At 34.7% G+C, this 18,560-nt stretch overlaps 1 protein-coding gene across 8 annotated transcripts in view; it reads left to right on the forward strand.

Moving 5' to 3' along the window:
• Positions 1-18,560, forward strand: part of TRPC4 (transient receptor potential cation channel subfamily C member 4) — a 201,682-nt gene that overhangs the window by 146,604 nt on the left and 36,518 nt on the right. For all 8 annotated transcript variants that reach the window (XM_079137241.1, XM_079137234.1, XM_079137237.1 and 5 more), the window contains 2 exons: positions 3,435-3,771; positions 17,454-17,593. In XM_079137241.1, coding sequence (XP_078993367.1) covers positions 3,435-3,771; positions 17,454-17,593 — 477 coding nt within the window. The remainder of the gene's footprint in view (positions 1-3,434; positions 3,772-17,453; positions 17,594-18,560) is intronic.

Here is an 18,560-nt window from a genome sequence, read left to right on the forward strand (position 1 = left end):
CTTTTCCTTTCCGGATTCTTGCCCTCATAGAAGATGGTAAAGTGGAATTCAATCTTCAGAAGGAGTCTCTCCAGAAGACTTCAATAAAGAGTGGAATGTCCTTTCTGAGCGTGCTACTCCTCCATACAAACAATGTTGGTGGCTCATCAGAGACTGGGGAATCAGCCTGCTGGGGGATGGCCAGGATCTGGACCACACCATCCTTTCTGATTTCCATCTACTGTTCTCATCAATTGTTCACCTACCGAAATTGATTATCAAATGGCAGTTCCTTCAAGACTGTATAATTTTCTGCCTCCACACTTCTGTTCATTTTTAAGAAAGTATCTAGGTGGAAACCTAGAAATACTTGGCTTTTTTTTTTTTTTTTTTTTTACCTGTTTTCCATAACAGCTTGAAAACACTCTCAATGTATGCCTTTGGAAGGGTACTATGAATAGATGTGGAGTGTATGCCAACTTTTGCCCTTCCCAACCTTGGAAAGTGTGCACATGATCTATTGACTCAACTTTCTGACCTTCTAATTGGGTTTTGTGTACTTGTCAAGTTCAACAGTCTAATATATTCAATTTCGAGTCTATTACCTCCTCCATTTCTTTTTTTTCTTATTTTTTGCCTCTGTTATTTTCAACTTCCTATTACTCCTCAGCCCATATCAATTACTCAGCCAATTTTTAACTTAGTCCCAGGAATGATTTAAGTTTAATCCTGCCCCTGTCTCATCAACACTATTAGGTGGAATTTAGTTATCATCTTCTTTCCTGGTGATGTAGACATTAGACATGGTATACTAGTCTAGTATACTAGCAATGTGTTAAGCTATTCCTTAAGCTCTAACCTGGAAAAATCGATTTGTTATGCATGCTCAAGAAAAATCAGTAGGTGTTTTGATGAGTATGTAGATGATTCTTTGAACTCTATAATGACAGAGGACTTGTTGAATAAGGCAGTCTTTCCAAGGCAGAATCTAAAGTTTATCAATTAGTCTTCTTGATTATTCTCAAATTGTTTAGCCAAGATATTCTTATGTCTGATTAAAACTTTATTAAACTTTTGTCTTTTAATAAAGCTTATGAAAACTCAAGTAGCCACCTACTTACTGTATTGATATCCCCTTAAGTTTGAGTTATTATCTTCTGAATGTAATTTCCTTCTAGAAAAAAATAAGCTAATTATTCATTTTGTGACATTATACTAATTAAAATTAAATTATTCAAAATGTAAAAATAGTCACCTTTTTTCACCTATGGTGAATTAGTTCTAGGACCCCCCCCCCAAAGGATAACGAAATCTGTGAACACTCAAGATACTTATATAAATGTTACAGTATTTTCATACAACTTACATATATCCTGTTTACACAAAATGATTTTTTACTTATAATATCTACTACAATGTAAATGCTATGTAAATTGTTTCTTCAATTTGTGAATTGATGAGATTGTAGCAACTGCTGCTTGTGTTAAGAGAGTTTACTTAACACGTCTTCTATTAAGACACACTATGCTAAATTATAACACGGTTAACATTTTTCCCATGGGGAATGAAAAAATAAGAAGATGGTAGACTGTGATTTGTTTATGAAAAGAGGATTGGAAAGCCTGGGAAAAAATAAAGAGAACTCATAAAAGAAACAGATCTTGTTAATCTAGATCACTTTGACAGTACTCCACAAACTTAACAATAAGATCTCTATTTTGACTTTTAAATGCCTGGCTTTGACTGGAAAAACAACAACAAATAAATTTTAAAAAGGGCAAGTAGGGTCTGAAGAAGAGCTATTCTTTGGATTATAAATTTTAACTTTACTATCTGTGGAAATTGAAACTCAAATAAATTACTCATAAGGTAATGAAGAGTGGCTTCCTTACCCTAGTTTTGAGGAAATAGTTTTATTTTCTTTTATCTTTATTTACTTAACCTGTGATCACGAACTCAATTCAATTTACCCATGGCTTTGCCCGCCATGTTGACCGATAAGGAGGCACACAAGACCAACGAAGGGACACAGTTGCATAGAAGCCAATTCCTCTGATCCATATGACCAGACAGCTACCTCAGTTCTTCAACTGCTCTGTCTGTCATCCCATTTCTTATTGTTTGTCCTTTTTGTTTATCAGGGATTGTTGGCTTTCATATCATCAAGAAATAGAAAGGACAAAGTCTCGCTTAAAGGAGATCCACATGACAAAGAACTGACGAAGAAAAAGGGGAACCTGGGGCAGGAACTCTGAAATGAGCAAGCATGCAGTTTTCTTGTAGAGAGATTCTATCACGTCATGCCAACAGAACTTTCTTGAGTCCTGTACCAGGGATTTAAATTTCTACTACAAATGAAACTACTAATAGGCATTCCCTGAAAGCACTTTCCCGCCAGTGCAGGCTACAGATCTTCCTCCACATCTTGTCTCAAATTTCCTTCTTTTCTCATTTCCTCTATACAAACATGACTATTGGTAAACATTCTGGGCCATTCCATTTGAATGAGAAAACTTCCTCTTAATTCACATATCCAAAGTTACATATCAAGTAAGTGATGAGATATTTAAATATCTGGCCCACAATTTTTCAATTTTTTTTCTGAATATTGTGTTGGTCTCAATGAGAAGAGTAGTATGAAAAAAATATATATTCTGGACCAGATATTTAAAAATCTCATCATTAGTGGGTATGTAATCTTGGATAAATCTCTTGATTATAAACCCTTCTGTCCTTATCCTTAAAATAAAGTAACATCCATGTTACATCTCAATCATTTTACCAGGATAAAATGATGTCATATTTGTGAAATGATTTGGGCATGGTCATTGATTATATTTACAGATTGTGTCCACCAAATTCAACTGTGATAATTTACACTTTGCTGATTAATATTCCTCATGGATATTCTTCTTGGTTATGAGAGCCAAATGAAAGAACATTTGTTTTCAAGTGACACATGTTTATTATAAAAATGTTAGAATGTCATGCATTCAAATGAAGATCAAATATAATGTCATAACCAAAAAGAAATAACTAATTGAATAGTGACCTTTACATTTTAATTTTATATAACATGTGTCAATATTCTTATTTGTATATGTGTATTTCTTTCAGCCACTTTTGTGTCACTTGTTAACATATTCTATGTATATTCCTATTTCCCAGTTCCATTTCACTTCCTCAGGTGTGAATTTTATCATTTGATATTGGTTATGTCTCATTAAACATGTAGCACTATGCCTTGGGTAGAAGAAATAATAAATGAGCTTTATTTGTAAAACAAATTAAAGCACTTTGTCTAAATATAAAATTAAGTTAAGGTACTTTGTCTGAACATACTTAAGACAGAACTTTCTTCCTCAAAGATTACTCTGTGTTCTTACAGATGAATTGAAGCCATAATATATAACACTGATTTCTTTTTCTTTTTCCTTTCTTCCTCTCCATTTTAGTTTGTTGCCCAGCCCAATTGCCAACAGCTCCTTGCATCTCGCTGGTATGATGAGTTCCCAGGCTGGAGGAGAAGACACTGGGCAGTGAAGATGGTGACATGTTTCATAATAGGACTTCTTTTTCCCGTCTTCTCTGTGTGCTACCTGATAGCTCCTAAAAGCCCACTTGGACTGTTCATCAGAAAGCCATTTATCAAGTTTATCTGCCACACAGCCTCCTATTTGACTTTTTTGTTCCTGCTGCTGCTTGCCTCTCAGCACATCGACAGGTCAGACTTGAACAGGCAAGGTCCACCACCAACCATCGTCGAGTGGATGATATTACCGTGGGTCCTGGGTAAATGTGTTACTATAGAAAATATAATACAAACATGTTACTGCCATGGAATTTTGTTGCTCAGAAAGTAATATTCATTAGTGTTTGGCACATAGGCATGTTTAAGATAGGTTCTGACCATGGTAGCTCCAAGACTTAACCCCCAAAGCTAAAGAAATAATTTGCAAGCTGTGGTGGACCTGCTCCCAAATGAAAGGTAACCGTAAGCTTTAACATTCCAGATTTTAATGACTTCATACCCCACAAATTGATTCTCTGGATTTGCTTGTTTGTTTGTTTGTCTTTTAAAGCTTTCAACGTTTCTCATTGACCATATACAATCATTTTGATTTTCTTGATAGATATACCTTCTAAAAGATAAGTATAAGCCACTCTGAAGAATTAGTGGTTCTATACATAAAGAACAGCAACCATTTTATAAAATCAGTCCATTTAAGTTCATCTTTGAAATGTCTATTTTCAGTCAGAATAATAGAAAATGAAACTACAGAACATGTTCCAACTTTCTGTGTTCTCATCATAGAAAGAAAAGTATTTTAGATCCTCTTCAAATCATAGTACAGTAGAACTTCCTATTTAATGAAAACTTTGTCTTCCTTTCTCCTTGTTATTGTAGCCATGGTTAAAATTTACATTTTAATTGTTCTTTTCTCTATCCTATTGTGGTTTGCTGAGAAACACTTTCTCAAGTTAGCTCATCAGTTTTAACTTTTCTGGTATCCTTTTCATCTCATTAGAAAACGTCTGACAAATTTTATGATTTGTACTCTCAGAAGATCAGTTTGGGTTATCTTTAGAGTTTCTGAGAAATCTCTAAACTGAGGAAAATACAGGAAAAGAGTAGACATGTCTCAACCTGAAATACATCCACTTTTCAATTTGAAAGATTATAGATACTCTAATGGCAATAAGAAAAGCTCACAATGACAAGATTTGATGTTTTACATAATGCTAATATTAGAAAAACTACAAGTGAACTGCAAAGTAGGTTCTAATTAATATGGAGTATGTAAAGTGTGATCTTTCTTAAACTAGATGGAAAGGTTAGATCATCTCTATGTATCCCTTTGAATAAAATAGTTATGAAATTGCATTTAATATTAAAGATACACTGCTCTGCCTGTTGCCACTTAAATTAAGTATCTCACATGAGAAATATATTTCTTAGGTGTTTTCTTCATGGAAAATTTCTTTGGAGCAATTTCTACAGAAAAGTTTAGGAGGTTATATTTCCTATTATGGAAAATCCAGGATTTGGGGTGATGTGCATTGAATGTATGAATATCCTAATGTCCCAAAAGGAATACAGAACATTTCATTTAGAAAAATATTATAGATACAATACAGCATAAGCCAATGTAACATTTCTAGTCTTAGTTCAATCAATGAAATTGTATTAAGTTCTGTCTTTGCAGTAAATGCAGTACAGTACAGGATGATTGTAATGTGAAAGAAAACAACAAAAACAAGCAAAAAGAAAAAAACAGTCCTTAGCTTTATAAGGCTTAAATTTTACTGGAGGAAGTGAGTAATAAATACATTCATGATTGTAATGACAGGAAATGATAAATAATGTTAAAAGTAGGAGTTTCAAACTTTTTTTTTTTTTTTTTGGCTGGGGATTGAACCCGGAGCTTTGTGCATGAGAAGCAAGCACTCTACCAACTGAGCCACATCCCCAGCTCACGTTCTGAACTTTGTATAATTTCAATCTGTACAATTAAAAGTCTTTGACAATTTTTTAAAAAATATCATTGGCTGCCTCCTTAATGCAAAATTTATAACAGAATATTCCTTGAAAATTGGCTGAAAGAAAGCATATCTAAACCACAGCTCCATGATTAAGTAAGACATAGATCTAATTGTAAGAATTTTAGTTGCAGCAGAATAATATCTGCTAAAGACAGGTTCTTCTCAAGATATTCTGACTGCAGAGAGCTAAATTATCTGAGAATTTTTCAGAAGAAAAGTTATTTCCTAGAATTAGAAAAATATACATGTGAATGATTATCATGCTTACACAACAGGTTATGAGAAAAAGCGTGTTTATGTATCAAGTAATTTGTCAAAATAGTTGTATTGTTCAGCAAGTATGGGGAATGTTGAGTGCCTCATAACCAAGACTTGAGTTCTAAGTGCTTTAATAGACCCATGACTATAAGGGTTATGCTTATGTTGATTGGGTTATTGTGGGAAAAGCACTGGTCTAGAGTATATGCACCAGGCTCTATCACTAAGAAACCATTAAATCATGGGCAGTCACAGACTCTTGGGATTTTCAATGTTTTCATAAGAATAATGAAAGATTTAGAGTAGATGACATCCAAAGTTCCACTAATTCTTATCATTTTGTCTGCTGAGCTCCCATTAATAAAGAAAGAAAATTGGTCTTTATTGGGACAGGGAGTGCAAAAGACATTGGGTTAGAAATGAATTAATCCTCTCTATTTTCTTACTCAGTCCTTCTTTCAGATAATATAAATGGTCACAAGTACTTAACAGAACATTTCATAGTTCAGCCACTGTAAGATTCTAGATTTATGATCACAAGACTGAATGACTTCTAGAAACTGACCCCACTGTGCTTATTTTCACAAGGAGAGCTTGGAACCTGGTTGATGGGTTTTCCTCACATATTTTTGAACTGGTTTAATTTTTCAACCTGTGCCACCTCTGTGTACCATTTCGTGTAAAGTAATAATTTTTTTTGGTACTAAATTTACTTTTCCTCAATTTCAGAGGCTATTTCCCAGACCTATGATATCTTATTTTAAGAAAAATGTGTATCTTTATGCCTCCATTTTCTTTATCCAACAAAAAGACTTGTTTTTTTTACTCGCTTTACATTTGTATGTCATTAAGTTTTCACTTTTTTGAACAGAAAAGTTCTCTAATTTTAAAGTCTACCCATTACAATTAATTTTTTCTTTCAAGAAGTATGGTTTGTTGGGGGGATTTCTGCTATTTTATTCACTTTGCTGTTTCACCCATAAGAACTGTTCTCAGCCTTGTGAATCTAGATATCTTGCTATTTAGTACAATGGTAGAATAATGTTTCTATGTTATTTTAATCTTTATTATTGATGCTCAATATTGGGCTCCTGAAACTGTGATCTACTGAGTAATATAGCTTTATATAAGCCCTTAATGTATACAGGGTTATATTTTTAGCATGTAATGTGAGGGATGTGAGAGGCATAGAATATTCATATGAGAAATTCCTTTTTACAAAAATCTACATGCAAACTAGATAAAGCATGTCATATGTACAATGTGTGCTATGAGAGTTCATCTGAATTATAGCAGCAGTTTTATCACAGGTGGGGGTTGTTTGTTTCTGGGGATAATATGGAATGAGATATGACAAAGAAAATACCTTTGGACTTAGTTTTCAGGCCTTCTCCAAACCCATTTTGAATTTTTCCTCAGAATTCATTGTAACTAAATTTTAAAAAACAAATTTGCATCAGAACTTATTTTCTTACACCAAAAAGTGTGTATTTGTATAAATTTTCCACCTGTAAACTTAAGTAATTAACTTAGAAAAAATTATGAAATTGATTATATCCGTCCTAAAAGAACTTTAATGGAGTGGTCACACTAATAAAGCAGAAATGTTTCTTTCCCCACAAGAAAACAGAATGACCACCAAAGTGCATTGACTTTAAAGCATGCCACAACTAAACAATATGTAAATCCGTGCATATTGAACATACTGACAGAAAAGATCAACTGAGGGAAAGACAGAAGAGATCTAAGCTCTGTTAAAATAGCTTCTATCAAATTTTAGGCATAAAGTAAGAAGCACTCATAATTCTCAGATTATCCATCTTGCCTCTAATACATACATATCTATCAATTTCTCTTCAGCAACATTGGCTTCTCATTTCCATGCTGTATTTTATGTTTTGTGTTTTAAAAGGTTGATATTAACAAGTCTGAAAAGTTCAACAAGGTCTGCCAAATGAAGATGTGGAATGAAAAATGATGATCAAATTCTCATTTAGACATTCATAGGGAGGAAAAAAAAATCCTGTACGTTATCCCCTTCTTGTGACCATTTTTATTTTTACTGGTACTGGGATGTAAACCCAGGACCTCACACATGCTGAACCTGTGCTCCATTGCTAAGCCACACACCCAGGCACCTGTATGTTCATCTTCTGTGCAATAGTCATGAAGATGGTGTGTGACTTTAAGGATCCATATTTTCAGCCTCACCCTTGAATCACCAAGCCCCTTCAAGAGCTGAAAAGATACTTCTGCAATGATAAGAAACTAGCCTATAACTTATTCTTTCTCTCCAACTTAGCATAGGGCTCAAACGATCTCAGGAAACTGGATGCAGAAATGTATTGTCTAAAACACAGGTGTCGAACATCTAGTTTTTAATTTAAAAGGAGTATTTTCATTTTCAAAGGAATCAGATAGTTATTGCAGAATGAGAGATAATTCTCATATCCCTATTTATCTGTGGGAGAAAGTATTTATTTTAAGGTTATCTTAATGGGGTTTTCAACACTAACACAGAAAAATCTCACACAATATATCATTTATAAGTCTTTATTTCTGTGGATCTATTAATACTCACTAAGTGCCTTCTTTATTGGAGAGAAAGTTAATTATTTTAGATTGTGGCAATGCAATACCAATCTAATACATGGAATCTGAAATCTATAGACCCTCAGAAAATGTTTGGCAGCATGGTTCAGAGGGTTCAAGGAAGAAGAGAAAAGATAGAACAAGAGGATCAAAAAGCAGAAAAAGCAGGGTCAAAGTGAAAGAGGAGAGGAACACTTAGATTGGTTTTCATTAGTTTAAAATAACAATAGGAGTTTCAGTGATAGTAGTAATAATAGCAGAATCTATTTTTCCCTCCCCCACCTTATAGTGTGTTACATCCACATATCAGAGACAACATTTGGCCTTTGATTTTTTGGGATTAGTTTATTTTGCTTAGCATAATAGTCTCCAGTTCCATCCATTTACTGGCAAATGCCACAATTTTATTCTTCTTTATGACTGAGTAATATTTCATTGGGTATATATACCACATTTTCTTTATCCATTCATCTATTGGAGTGCACCTAAAAGTTTAGGCAGAAGGCTGAATAATTTAAATTCATGTTCTTCTGCGAAGTTTGCAATAACTCTACTCCATTTAACCATGATAACTAATAATAATAATAAAATAATATATCATTTCACAGAGAGAAAGCAGGCTTTGAGAAGCTAGATCCCTCGTGCAGCATTAAACACCTAGCAAGTGGGAAATGCTAGATTCAAACTCAGAGTTAGAGTTTTTATCCCCTAAGAAACACTGATCCAGAAATGGTAGAGGAAAAATTATAGGACCTCAAATTGCCCAGGAACCTAAATCTCTATATTTACCCTTCTCTGCCTCTGTTTTCCCACCCTAGATCTTTACACAGATGAAATTTGACAGTCTATAAATTTATTAAAGGTGGAACACGCTAACATGCACATCTGATATAATTTAACATTGAATATCATATTTGTTGACACCAAACTTATCACAACCACCACCTTTATATCCCCACTGGGTCATCACTACGCCCTCTCTGGTCTAAAACACAATGTGTGTGGCTAATATGGAAAGGAACACGCTACACCAAGTAAGAAGGAAGTCCTCTGATATGACCTTGAGGTGTTTCCTTTCTGGTTCCCATGTTTCAGTTGCTGAGACTTAGGTTTGAATTTCCTCGCTTCCAACGTTATTAATGTTTTAGTGTTGTATTAATGTATGTATGTGTGTGTCTGTAAGGGAAAATGTAAAAATAAATACATATTGTACATATTTGTCTTTAAAATATTCAGAAGTTTATAATAAGTGAAAAGTGGTAATCTTCACAGCAAAAAATTAGCATTCACTCATTTGAAAATGTATATTAAACAGCTACTGTTACTCATTGAAAAGGCGACTTCAGCAAAAACATGGAGAAATGTTTGTCCATTACTTTTCCATCAACACAAGTATCCTACCACTTGGTTTTCTTGGAAATTTTTTAATTAAACAGAAATCCTATAAACAGAATGCTACCACAGTGATACAAACTTCCCACTTGATTTTTAAATAACTATATTTAGGTCAGAAGCTATCAGATACTCCAGAATGCTCAAGTTCTACATTCTGATCATGATCTAAAACTAACATAGCATCCTTTCTTAGAAAACCTTGAAAATATGTATTTCCTTAATTGTGTATCCCTACATTTTTTTCTCTGATGCTAAAATAATTGTGTTAAAGCCATACTGGTTCAAAGGTTTTTAAATGTCATCAAACTAAGAATATTTAAGCATTCGCTGCCCCATCAAATTGGTGGTTCTTTAATTATGGTCTGCTGACTAAAATCATAATCACTGTGGATTCTTACAAGAAATTGAGGTTTTAAATGATCATCTTGGTTGGTTGATTCAGAAATTGCAGAGGTACTTAAACATTCAAGATGGAGAAATGATTCTGGAAGTCAATTTTTATGCAAATTTCATACTCATGAAATAGTTTCACTAAGAAGTCCCAACTTATTAGAATCTAAACCTGAAATGGTTTTACTCCTCCAACCACTCTCCTCAGTTAACCTCTAATCTAATATCTTTTCCCTGTTCTTTAATGATATCACAATTAGATAACAATTTCCCGATACTGAGTTATTGAAAAGCAGACCCAGTTTAGGTCAAATCAGTTTAAAGATTTTCTCTTTGAAGCCAAGTCCAGACCCATTGCTTAAAGGACCTGGATTGTCTATCTTTCCTCATTCTCCAACACTGGGAAGGAAAGAGGGATGCAGAGGTTTTCTCCATTTGAATGGTTTTAGTGAAGAGGGATAACAGGAGAAGTCAAACATCTCCGTGACTTAAATGGTACTGTGGTCACACATATTTCTTGAGTGCCCCTCACCTCTTAAAATTACCAAGTAGCCTGAGTGACAGGCTTTGACATGCTGACTCTCCCGAGTTGGATGAATGACCTGTAAAAAGTCCTATCTTGCCTCCACATTGCATGATTCTCTGAATCAGATTCAAACTCTGACATCTTTTAGTTCCTCAACTCCTATGAGGAGAAATCAGTTCTATTGCTGTCCTGTGGCCCTAACACATTCCTCTGGGTGACTGGAGACATGGCTCACACTCAGCCTTCTCTTCTAACATGCACTGACTCAGATATCAAGGAACCTTGCCACATCAAATGGCAAGAGGTTCAACTGTTCTGCAGCTGAACCCCACTGTTTCTCAATCTTCCCTTATGATCTATATCCAGGAAGAGATAAGCAAGCCCATTGCCCAAGTAGACACCCCAGAAAGAAATAAGACACCATTTTCTCCTCAAAATCTGTAGACTTGTGGGATTTTCTTGGAGTCTCCTTTGCTTGAGTACTATAGTAACATTGGTGAGTAGCCACCTCCTTTTCTCTCTGATATTTATTCCCTCATAGTGCAAAAACTGTACTCTCCTGACCTCGTGGCTCTCTGGCTATCCACCTTCCTACTTCTTTCTCTGTAGAGACCCTGAGGATGAAGGTGGATGATTGCTAATAGATAGGCTCCCAGAGTCTCTAGTAATCTCATACAGAAAAGCTTGGCTATAATTATCTGTAAACTGTCCTCAGAAAGTGGTTAGTGAGTTCCTTGTCTTCATTTTTGTATAAGCTTTAAGTGTGATGCTGAGACCACAAGAGCTGCCCCTTAACTTAGTGCTGGTAAGATTTGGGGTGGTTAGGTGAGTGTTGGCTCACATATGATGTGAGCCTCTACCAAGTAAGAAAACTTACAGAATTGAGATTTCTTCTCTAGCAGAAGCAGGATTCCGACTAGAAACAACTGTTTTATTCCCTGATTTGAAAAACAAAACACAGCAAAATTCTAGCAAGGAGGAATTCTTCATGTTTTTTTTTTTTTTTTTTTTTTTTTTTTTTGTTATCTTCATTGATTTGATGCCTCAGCATGGAACTCAGTTTTCTATAAAGAGATTCCAAGGTCAGATCCCTGACTGCTTTAGGGTTTGAATAACAGACCCTTTGGAGTTGACCATGGGTGGGAAGGTGACTTGCTTTTTAAGTACCAACAGTGAGGGACGTAAGACAAGAGACCTGTTTGCAGAATTACACATCTTTCACTTGGAATTGGGGCTGTTAAATGTGGCATCTGTGAACTGCCTCTTCCTCTCATCCTACAGCCAGCCTCACAGGACAGGAAAAAACACAACATTCAAACTGCCCTCAGTAAAAATGTTATGGGAAAGTTACAAAAAAACCAAACAAACAAACAAAACAAAACAAAACAAAAAAAAAACAGTAAAAGCTTCCAGGCATCCACAAATATTTTTTAAAAGGAAGTCCTCTGACTCATTTGCACTACGATCTTTCCTTCCTTGGTCCCCGCAGTCTTAACATCAATCCATGTAATTAGGACTCCACCACAATGCTGAGAAATCATGTCATCTGCTTATAAACAGCAAAGAGCAATTTTGAAATGTTCCCATTGTGGGAACAGGACACACATTTTGTGACAGCAGTTCCCTCAAGTTTTGTTCTCTTTAGGCTTTTTAGTTGCCATGAATAGTTTACTTATCTGGATGCCTTTATCGGTTAGTTAATAGCACCATCTATTTTTCTGATGGCTTATTTCTTCCAAAATGTTGTGAGTAGCACCAGAAGAAATGAAACTTGGCATTTCGCTAACATGCTCATAGCCGACAGAAATCAATAGCCATCAGACAGGTATAGTATTAGCTTTATGAGCTGGTACTCCAAGATGGTGCTTAAAACTAAAGATTACAAACCATTACTCAATAAGCACTGAGTAACAGTCTTATCTATAGTTCAAGTTCAGAAAAAGTGATGGAGTGAATTCTCAATTTCTTCAAGATCTGTTTTTCTTAGTTTCGTGCCTTTTAAAGATCAAAAGTGAGGTAAGATTTTGGGTGGTCAGGAAAATCATATTTAATGCTGCCTCCTTGAACTGCAGAAAAAAAAAAAACTAATTATCGGAATTAAATTGTTTTTCTTGTTAGTTTCCTTAGGAAATCCGAGAGATGATCCAATATAAATGTTCAATTGAAATGCCATTTCCTAGAACCCACCTCATGGAATCAGTCTTCTCAGTTATTTGGAATTCTCAAGTTAAAATTTTATGCCGATACCGTAACTGCTTTGTTAAAATTCCTTCCCAGTGCCTCTCCTTTGTCCTCTACAGCAGTTAGTCATAGTACATTTTTCCTCTAAAGAATGATTTACAAAATATTTGAAGTTAGTTATTTTGGTGTGGTAAGTCACGTGTGAATTTACAGTTTGGTAGAAGCAGGTAGAGTGATAACACAATATATTTGTAAGAGGCATTTACCATAAATGCTCTGACTGTTTAGCAGATACTTTTAAAGATATATTTTATTTATAATACATACAAATATGGAAACAACTGAATCATAAGTGCATCAGTATGAAATAAATGTTAGAGATTACCTAGAGAGGTTTCCACTCATTGCCAGAATTTCTTTGAGATAAAAGTGATGGAAGATATTCTAGGATCTAGATTGAAATCTTTACCTTTATTGCAGCTTGAGAGCAACCTCTAATCTCCAAGAAACTTTTTGTTTTTTTAATTTTGGGTCAGAAGTAAAAATGTCCAACTTCTGCTTTCTGGGGCAGACAAGAGCAGATCTGTCTTCTTGTACAGGACAGTTTTTTAATCTCTCATGGAAGCTATTATCATGACCAATTTTAATAAAATTCTGAACTTTATATAAACAGGAAGAGGCAATGCCTGGCAATTTATTCAACTGGGGTAGAAACCTATTTCCTGGAAGTCATATAATCCAAACTTCTCTTTGAAGAGAGATAACGAGACCTAGAGAGATTAGACTGCTAGGTCAAGGTTAAAAAGTTGATTGCTACTTCAGTTGGCCCTGGCATCTCCCTCGCCTGATACAGTCCAGTTCTTGTCACTGTGCCCTTCTGCTGAAAATTAATTAGAAATGCATTTGTCCAGTCAACGACCACACATACACACCTTCTAATCTATATGATTTAGCAGAATTTCATGCAAGACAAAATAAACAAGCTATTCTTTAACACTTCAAGAATAGGAAAATGTACAAGTACAGTATGTTTAGGCAATTCATGTTCAATTCTGGTTTCTCTGGGCCTTAGTTTTCTTGTGTAAAATGTGGGTGTCAGCTGAATTCTAGGACTGTTCCCAGAAGAGAAGGAAAAGGCATTTCAGATATAGGAGAGGGGAGTGTTTCCTTGTGTGCCAAGTAATTTTTCTCATTGAATAAAATAAATTTGGTTTCCCACTAGTCCTAAAATCCAGAGCATGAATCATGTTCCATTCTAATGTACTCCTTCCTTTGATATAAAGGTGGAGAATATTATCACCCTCATAATTGTTTCCCTATCCTAGCTGGACTCTCATGAGAGATTTATTTATGAAAGGAGCCTCAAGGGAAGAACTAGGGTGTAAATGCCCAATCTAGAACCAAGCAGTGATCTATAGCAGACTTTAAAATAGAACACTAGTTCACCTGAAATCAATTCTCATCTGAGTTATAAATTCAAATGTATCTAAAATTTAAATATTGCATTTCCCTAATGGTTAAAGATGTTGAGCATTTTATCATATATTTATTGGACATTTATACTTCTTTTGAGAACTGTCTATTCAGCTAATTTGCCCTTTTATTGATTGGGTTACTTGCTCTTATGTGTTAATTTTTTAATTCAGTGTATATTCTGGATATTTACTCTTTGTCAAATGAATAGCCAGCAAAGATTATTTTCCTATTCTCTCATGGCCTCTTCACACTACTGATTGCTTCCTTGGCTGTGAAGTAACTTTTTAAGTTGATGTGATTCCATTTGCTATTAGAGAAATTTGCCAATTCTTGCTATTATTTCCTGAACTATTGGAGTCCTGTGCAGAAAATTGTTGCCTGTATCAGTACCTTGAAGTGTTTCCTTGATGCTTTCCTGTAGGAGTTTCAAAGTTTCTCATCTTACATTAAGGTGTTTGATCTATTTTGAGTTGGTTTTCATATAAAGGTGAGAGATAAGGGTCTAGTTTCAATCTTCTACAGATGAATGTCTAGTTTTCCCAGCACTATTTGTTGAAGAGGTTGCCTTTTCTCCAAAGTATGCTTTTGGCTTCTTTGTGGAAAATCAAATGGCCTTTTATGTGTGAATTTAGTCCTGAATCTTCTCTTCTATTCCATTGGTCTATGTGGTTGTTTTTATCCCAATACTATGTTGTTTTTATTACAATGGTTCTATAGTACATTTCAAAATCAGGTATTGTGATGTCTTCAACATTATTATTTTTGCTCAGGATTGCTTTGGCTATTTGGGAACTTTTGTGCTTCTATATTTTTCAAACATGCAGAAAATGTAAAACATAAGTATAGTAACATATATTACATATAATCAGCATATTATAATATTTACAATTTTTTTATTTTTATCTATCCTAATATTCATTCATCAGTATCAGGCTCATAATTTTTACTGCATTCATTCAAATTAAGTTATAGCACTATTTTGGTAGCTGTGCATGTGCAAAGATATAAAATATTGACACATACTGTCATGTAACCACCACCACAAGGGTCAGCAAACTATGACCTCGCAAGGTGTATCTGACCCCATTGCAGTTTCTCTAGTTTCACTGGAACACAGGCATGGCCATTCATTATTTGCAAAGCCTGAATTATTTATTCCCACACCCTTTATAGAATAAACGAGAATGCTGGTAGTTGTGGATTTTCATTTGAGAAATTTCCTTTCTATTCATATTTTGCTCCAAGTTTTTGTCATGAATGGATGGAGGTTAATTTTGTCAAGTGCTTGTCAAATGTACTTCTGTAGCACTTAATACCTGAAAATGCACATTTTCCTTCTCTTAAGGGTCATTGCAGGAGTTTGGGGTGAGAGTGTCCGTTGCTGAGCTGAGTTTGCCTCTTGTTTGGCTGCAGTCAGAGTCGGGTGCCATGACACTTCTGCCTTCAGTGAGAGGGCCATTCTCAGTGTCCCTGCTCCACCCACAACTTTTGACCTTCCTTGCACACCTGTGCCTCCAAGGATAGTCTCCACACACAGACTTTTGCCCTTCCTCGGTGGTTGTCAGCTCCTGCTTGCTGTCTGGTGTTAGCCTGCTGATGGATGGGAAGAGGTAGACTAAGGCAGTCCTCTATGCATTGGGGATGGAGATTCTCAGTGATGCATACCCTGCTTTTCATAGCCGCCAAATGTTTGAGGGCATGTACAGGACAGGGTTTTCTGCCCCTTCCCCAGTGATAGGTAACCTCAAAAGTTATTGGTGTAAACCTGAGACACAGCAGTTTCTTGTCTCTTGTCTTTGCATAGGGCTAAAGTGCTTTGCTCTTCAAGAGAGTTATGTCTGGTGAGAGCTGTGTGCCTTTTCCACAGAGGCAGCCTCTTTGTCCTTCCAGGCTTGGCTATAATCTTTCTCTTGAGCAGTGGGTGGGCACACCAATGGAAGCAAACTCCTTGCATCTCTCTCCCAGGGTTCTGTTCTCTCCTGTGAGCCAGCACCCAGCCTTTAGAAGTTAGTTTGAAATCTGCTGCAGTCTTCTGACTCTCCTGTATGGTGCCTCTGTATCTAGCCCCTCTACTCTCTGAGCTAAAGGTTCATACCATGGTTCTTTTGGTATGAATGTGCTTTTCTTTGAAGTTTATGCCCTGTGATTTCTTCTCTCTCTTATGACTATATGAAAAGTTATGATTTTCATAGATAATGATTTATTTAATTTTTGCTTTTAACATAGGAGCAATACTCCTACCTTTCTGTATTTTCAGCAGTTAACAAATTTAATATTAAACATTTTACATTCCAGATTATTATTCTTAAAGATATCTCATCCTTTGCTGAGAGTAACATATTTAAAATACCATATTTATCTTTTAATATTTCCTGATTTTAGATATTTTGACTTTTCTGTCATTATTGGGCTGCAAAGATAACATTATATATTTTAATAAGGTTATGGAGATAAAATGATGATCTACATTGATTTTTATAAGCACTTCATAGAAAATGAAGCATTGTAAAATAAAATATATTATGTATACAGAATATTTATATTAAAGTGTAACCATAATACAGGAAAGAGATTTATATTTTCATCAGACTGTTCTTTGAAGCTATTGCTAGATATATTTTGACAAATTATCATGAACATTATATTCTTCCTTTCTCTGAGACCAAAATCAGAGCTCTAAAGGCACTAAATGCATAAAAATGCACAAAAGGATACCTTGATTGTTTAAAACCAATTATGTTTTTTAGATGTACTTTTTTTTTAATTTTGAAGTCATTTTGGTTCAGGAGAAGATTATATCTTACAATAAAATGTTATGACATCTTCCAATAAGAAAAGCATATAGTTACAGTGGAATTACAGTTCAATTAAAACCGTACTTTTATGGATTTGTCAAATGAATAAAAGAAAGTGAAACTGACCTAACTGCATTTGATAGAATTAGTGTCCTAAAAGTCTCTCTCTGGGACTCAAATGTAAAAATAGATGTTATATCTCATGTAACTACCTGGTCTTTTGCAGCTTCACAGTCTATAATTACTAAATTGCATGTCTCTTTCTTCAGTGATTTGATTGAAAATCATACTTACAATGAACCTTTCTATAATTGCAGGTTTTATATGGGGAGAAATTAAACAGATGTGGGATGGCGGACTTCAAGATTATATCCATGATTGGTGGAATCTAATGGATTTTGTGATGAACTCCTTATATTTAGCAACAATCTCCTTGAAAATTGTTGCATTTGTAAAGGTAACTGTTATTTATGTTGTTGGTAAAGCTTAAGTTCTCATGGCTAATGATATGTCTTCCACTGCTTTTGATTTTGTTAATAAAGGTGCCGAGGTTTCTATGTGATATGAATCAGCCTATGATTGTATTAATAGAGTTAAAATACATAGATAATACATAATCTGTAATCACAAAACAAGTCTTAAAAAACCCTTAGAAATTATCATCCAGTTTTCTTGCATTTAACTAAAATAATGCCTCACAATTACACATAGTAGCTATGCTAGTTCCAATTCTTTCCACTTCTAAGGAAATACTACATGAAATACTATTTAATTTTTTTAAACTAAATCTATTTTTATCAGTTATAACTAATAGATAAAACTTCGTAGATAGATCAAAATATTACTCTTTCAAAGCATTGAAATTATTATTTCAGTTTAAACTAATAGAGTTTGATATAATTAGAGCAGAATATAATTTCTTTCTCCTCTTCCCATTCAACATGACAGTGTGCGGAGTCACATACCCGTTACTCCCCCAGATTTTGTACATCAATCTTATCACCAACCACATAATTTACATAAAACATTTTTGTTCTGCGATAACAACTGGAATTATTTTGTGCTTGGAGGGACTTTTTTCATACCAAAGCATTATCTTCTTCCCTTTCCTGTCTTTGATTTTGCCTCTTTCCTTTTCTCCTCCTTTAAAAAAATAATTTATTTCAAAATGATTAGTGAATTGATGTTCAAAAAACAACAAAGAGCTTCTAATTGGGTATTACATGAATAATGCATGCAATTTAATGATGTGAGCTAGAAAATACTAACATGTAAGTGAACTCTTATTCATTTAGTTGGAGTCTTAAAATAGTGACCTGAGTCTTTGTACCATATTCAGATCTGTTGGGACCAAAAATGCTTAAAGTAAGAAAAATCATAATTTTCAGCCTTTGGTCACTTCAAGTGTTACCTCATCAAAATAC

Source organism: Sciurus vulgaris, assembly GCF_902686455.1.
Source record: "Sciurus vulgaris genome assembly, chromosome: 4".
Classification (NCBI taxonomy): Eukaryota; Metazoa; Chordata; class Mammalia; order Rodentia; family Sciuridae; genus Sciurus; species Sciurus vulgaris.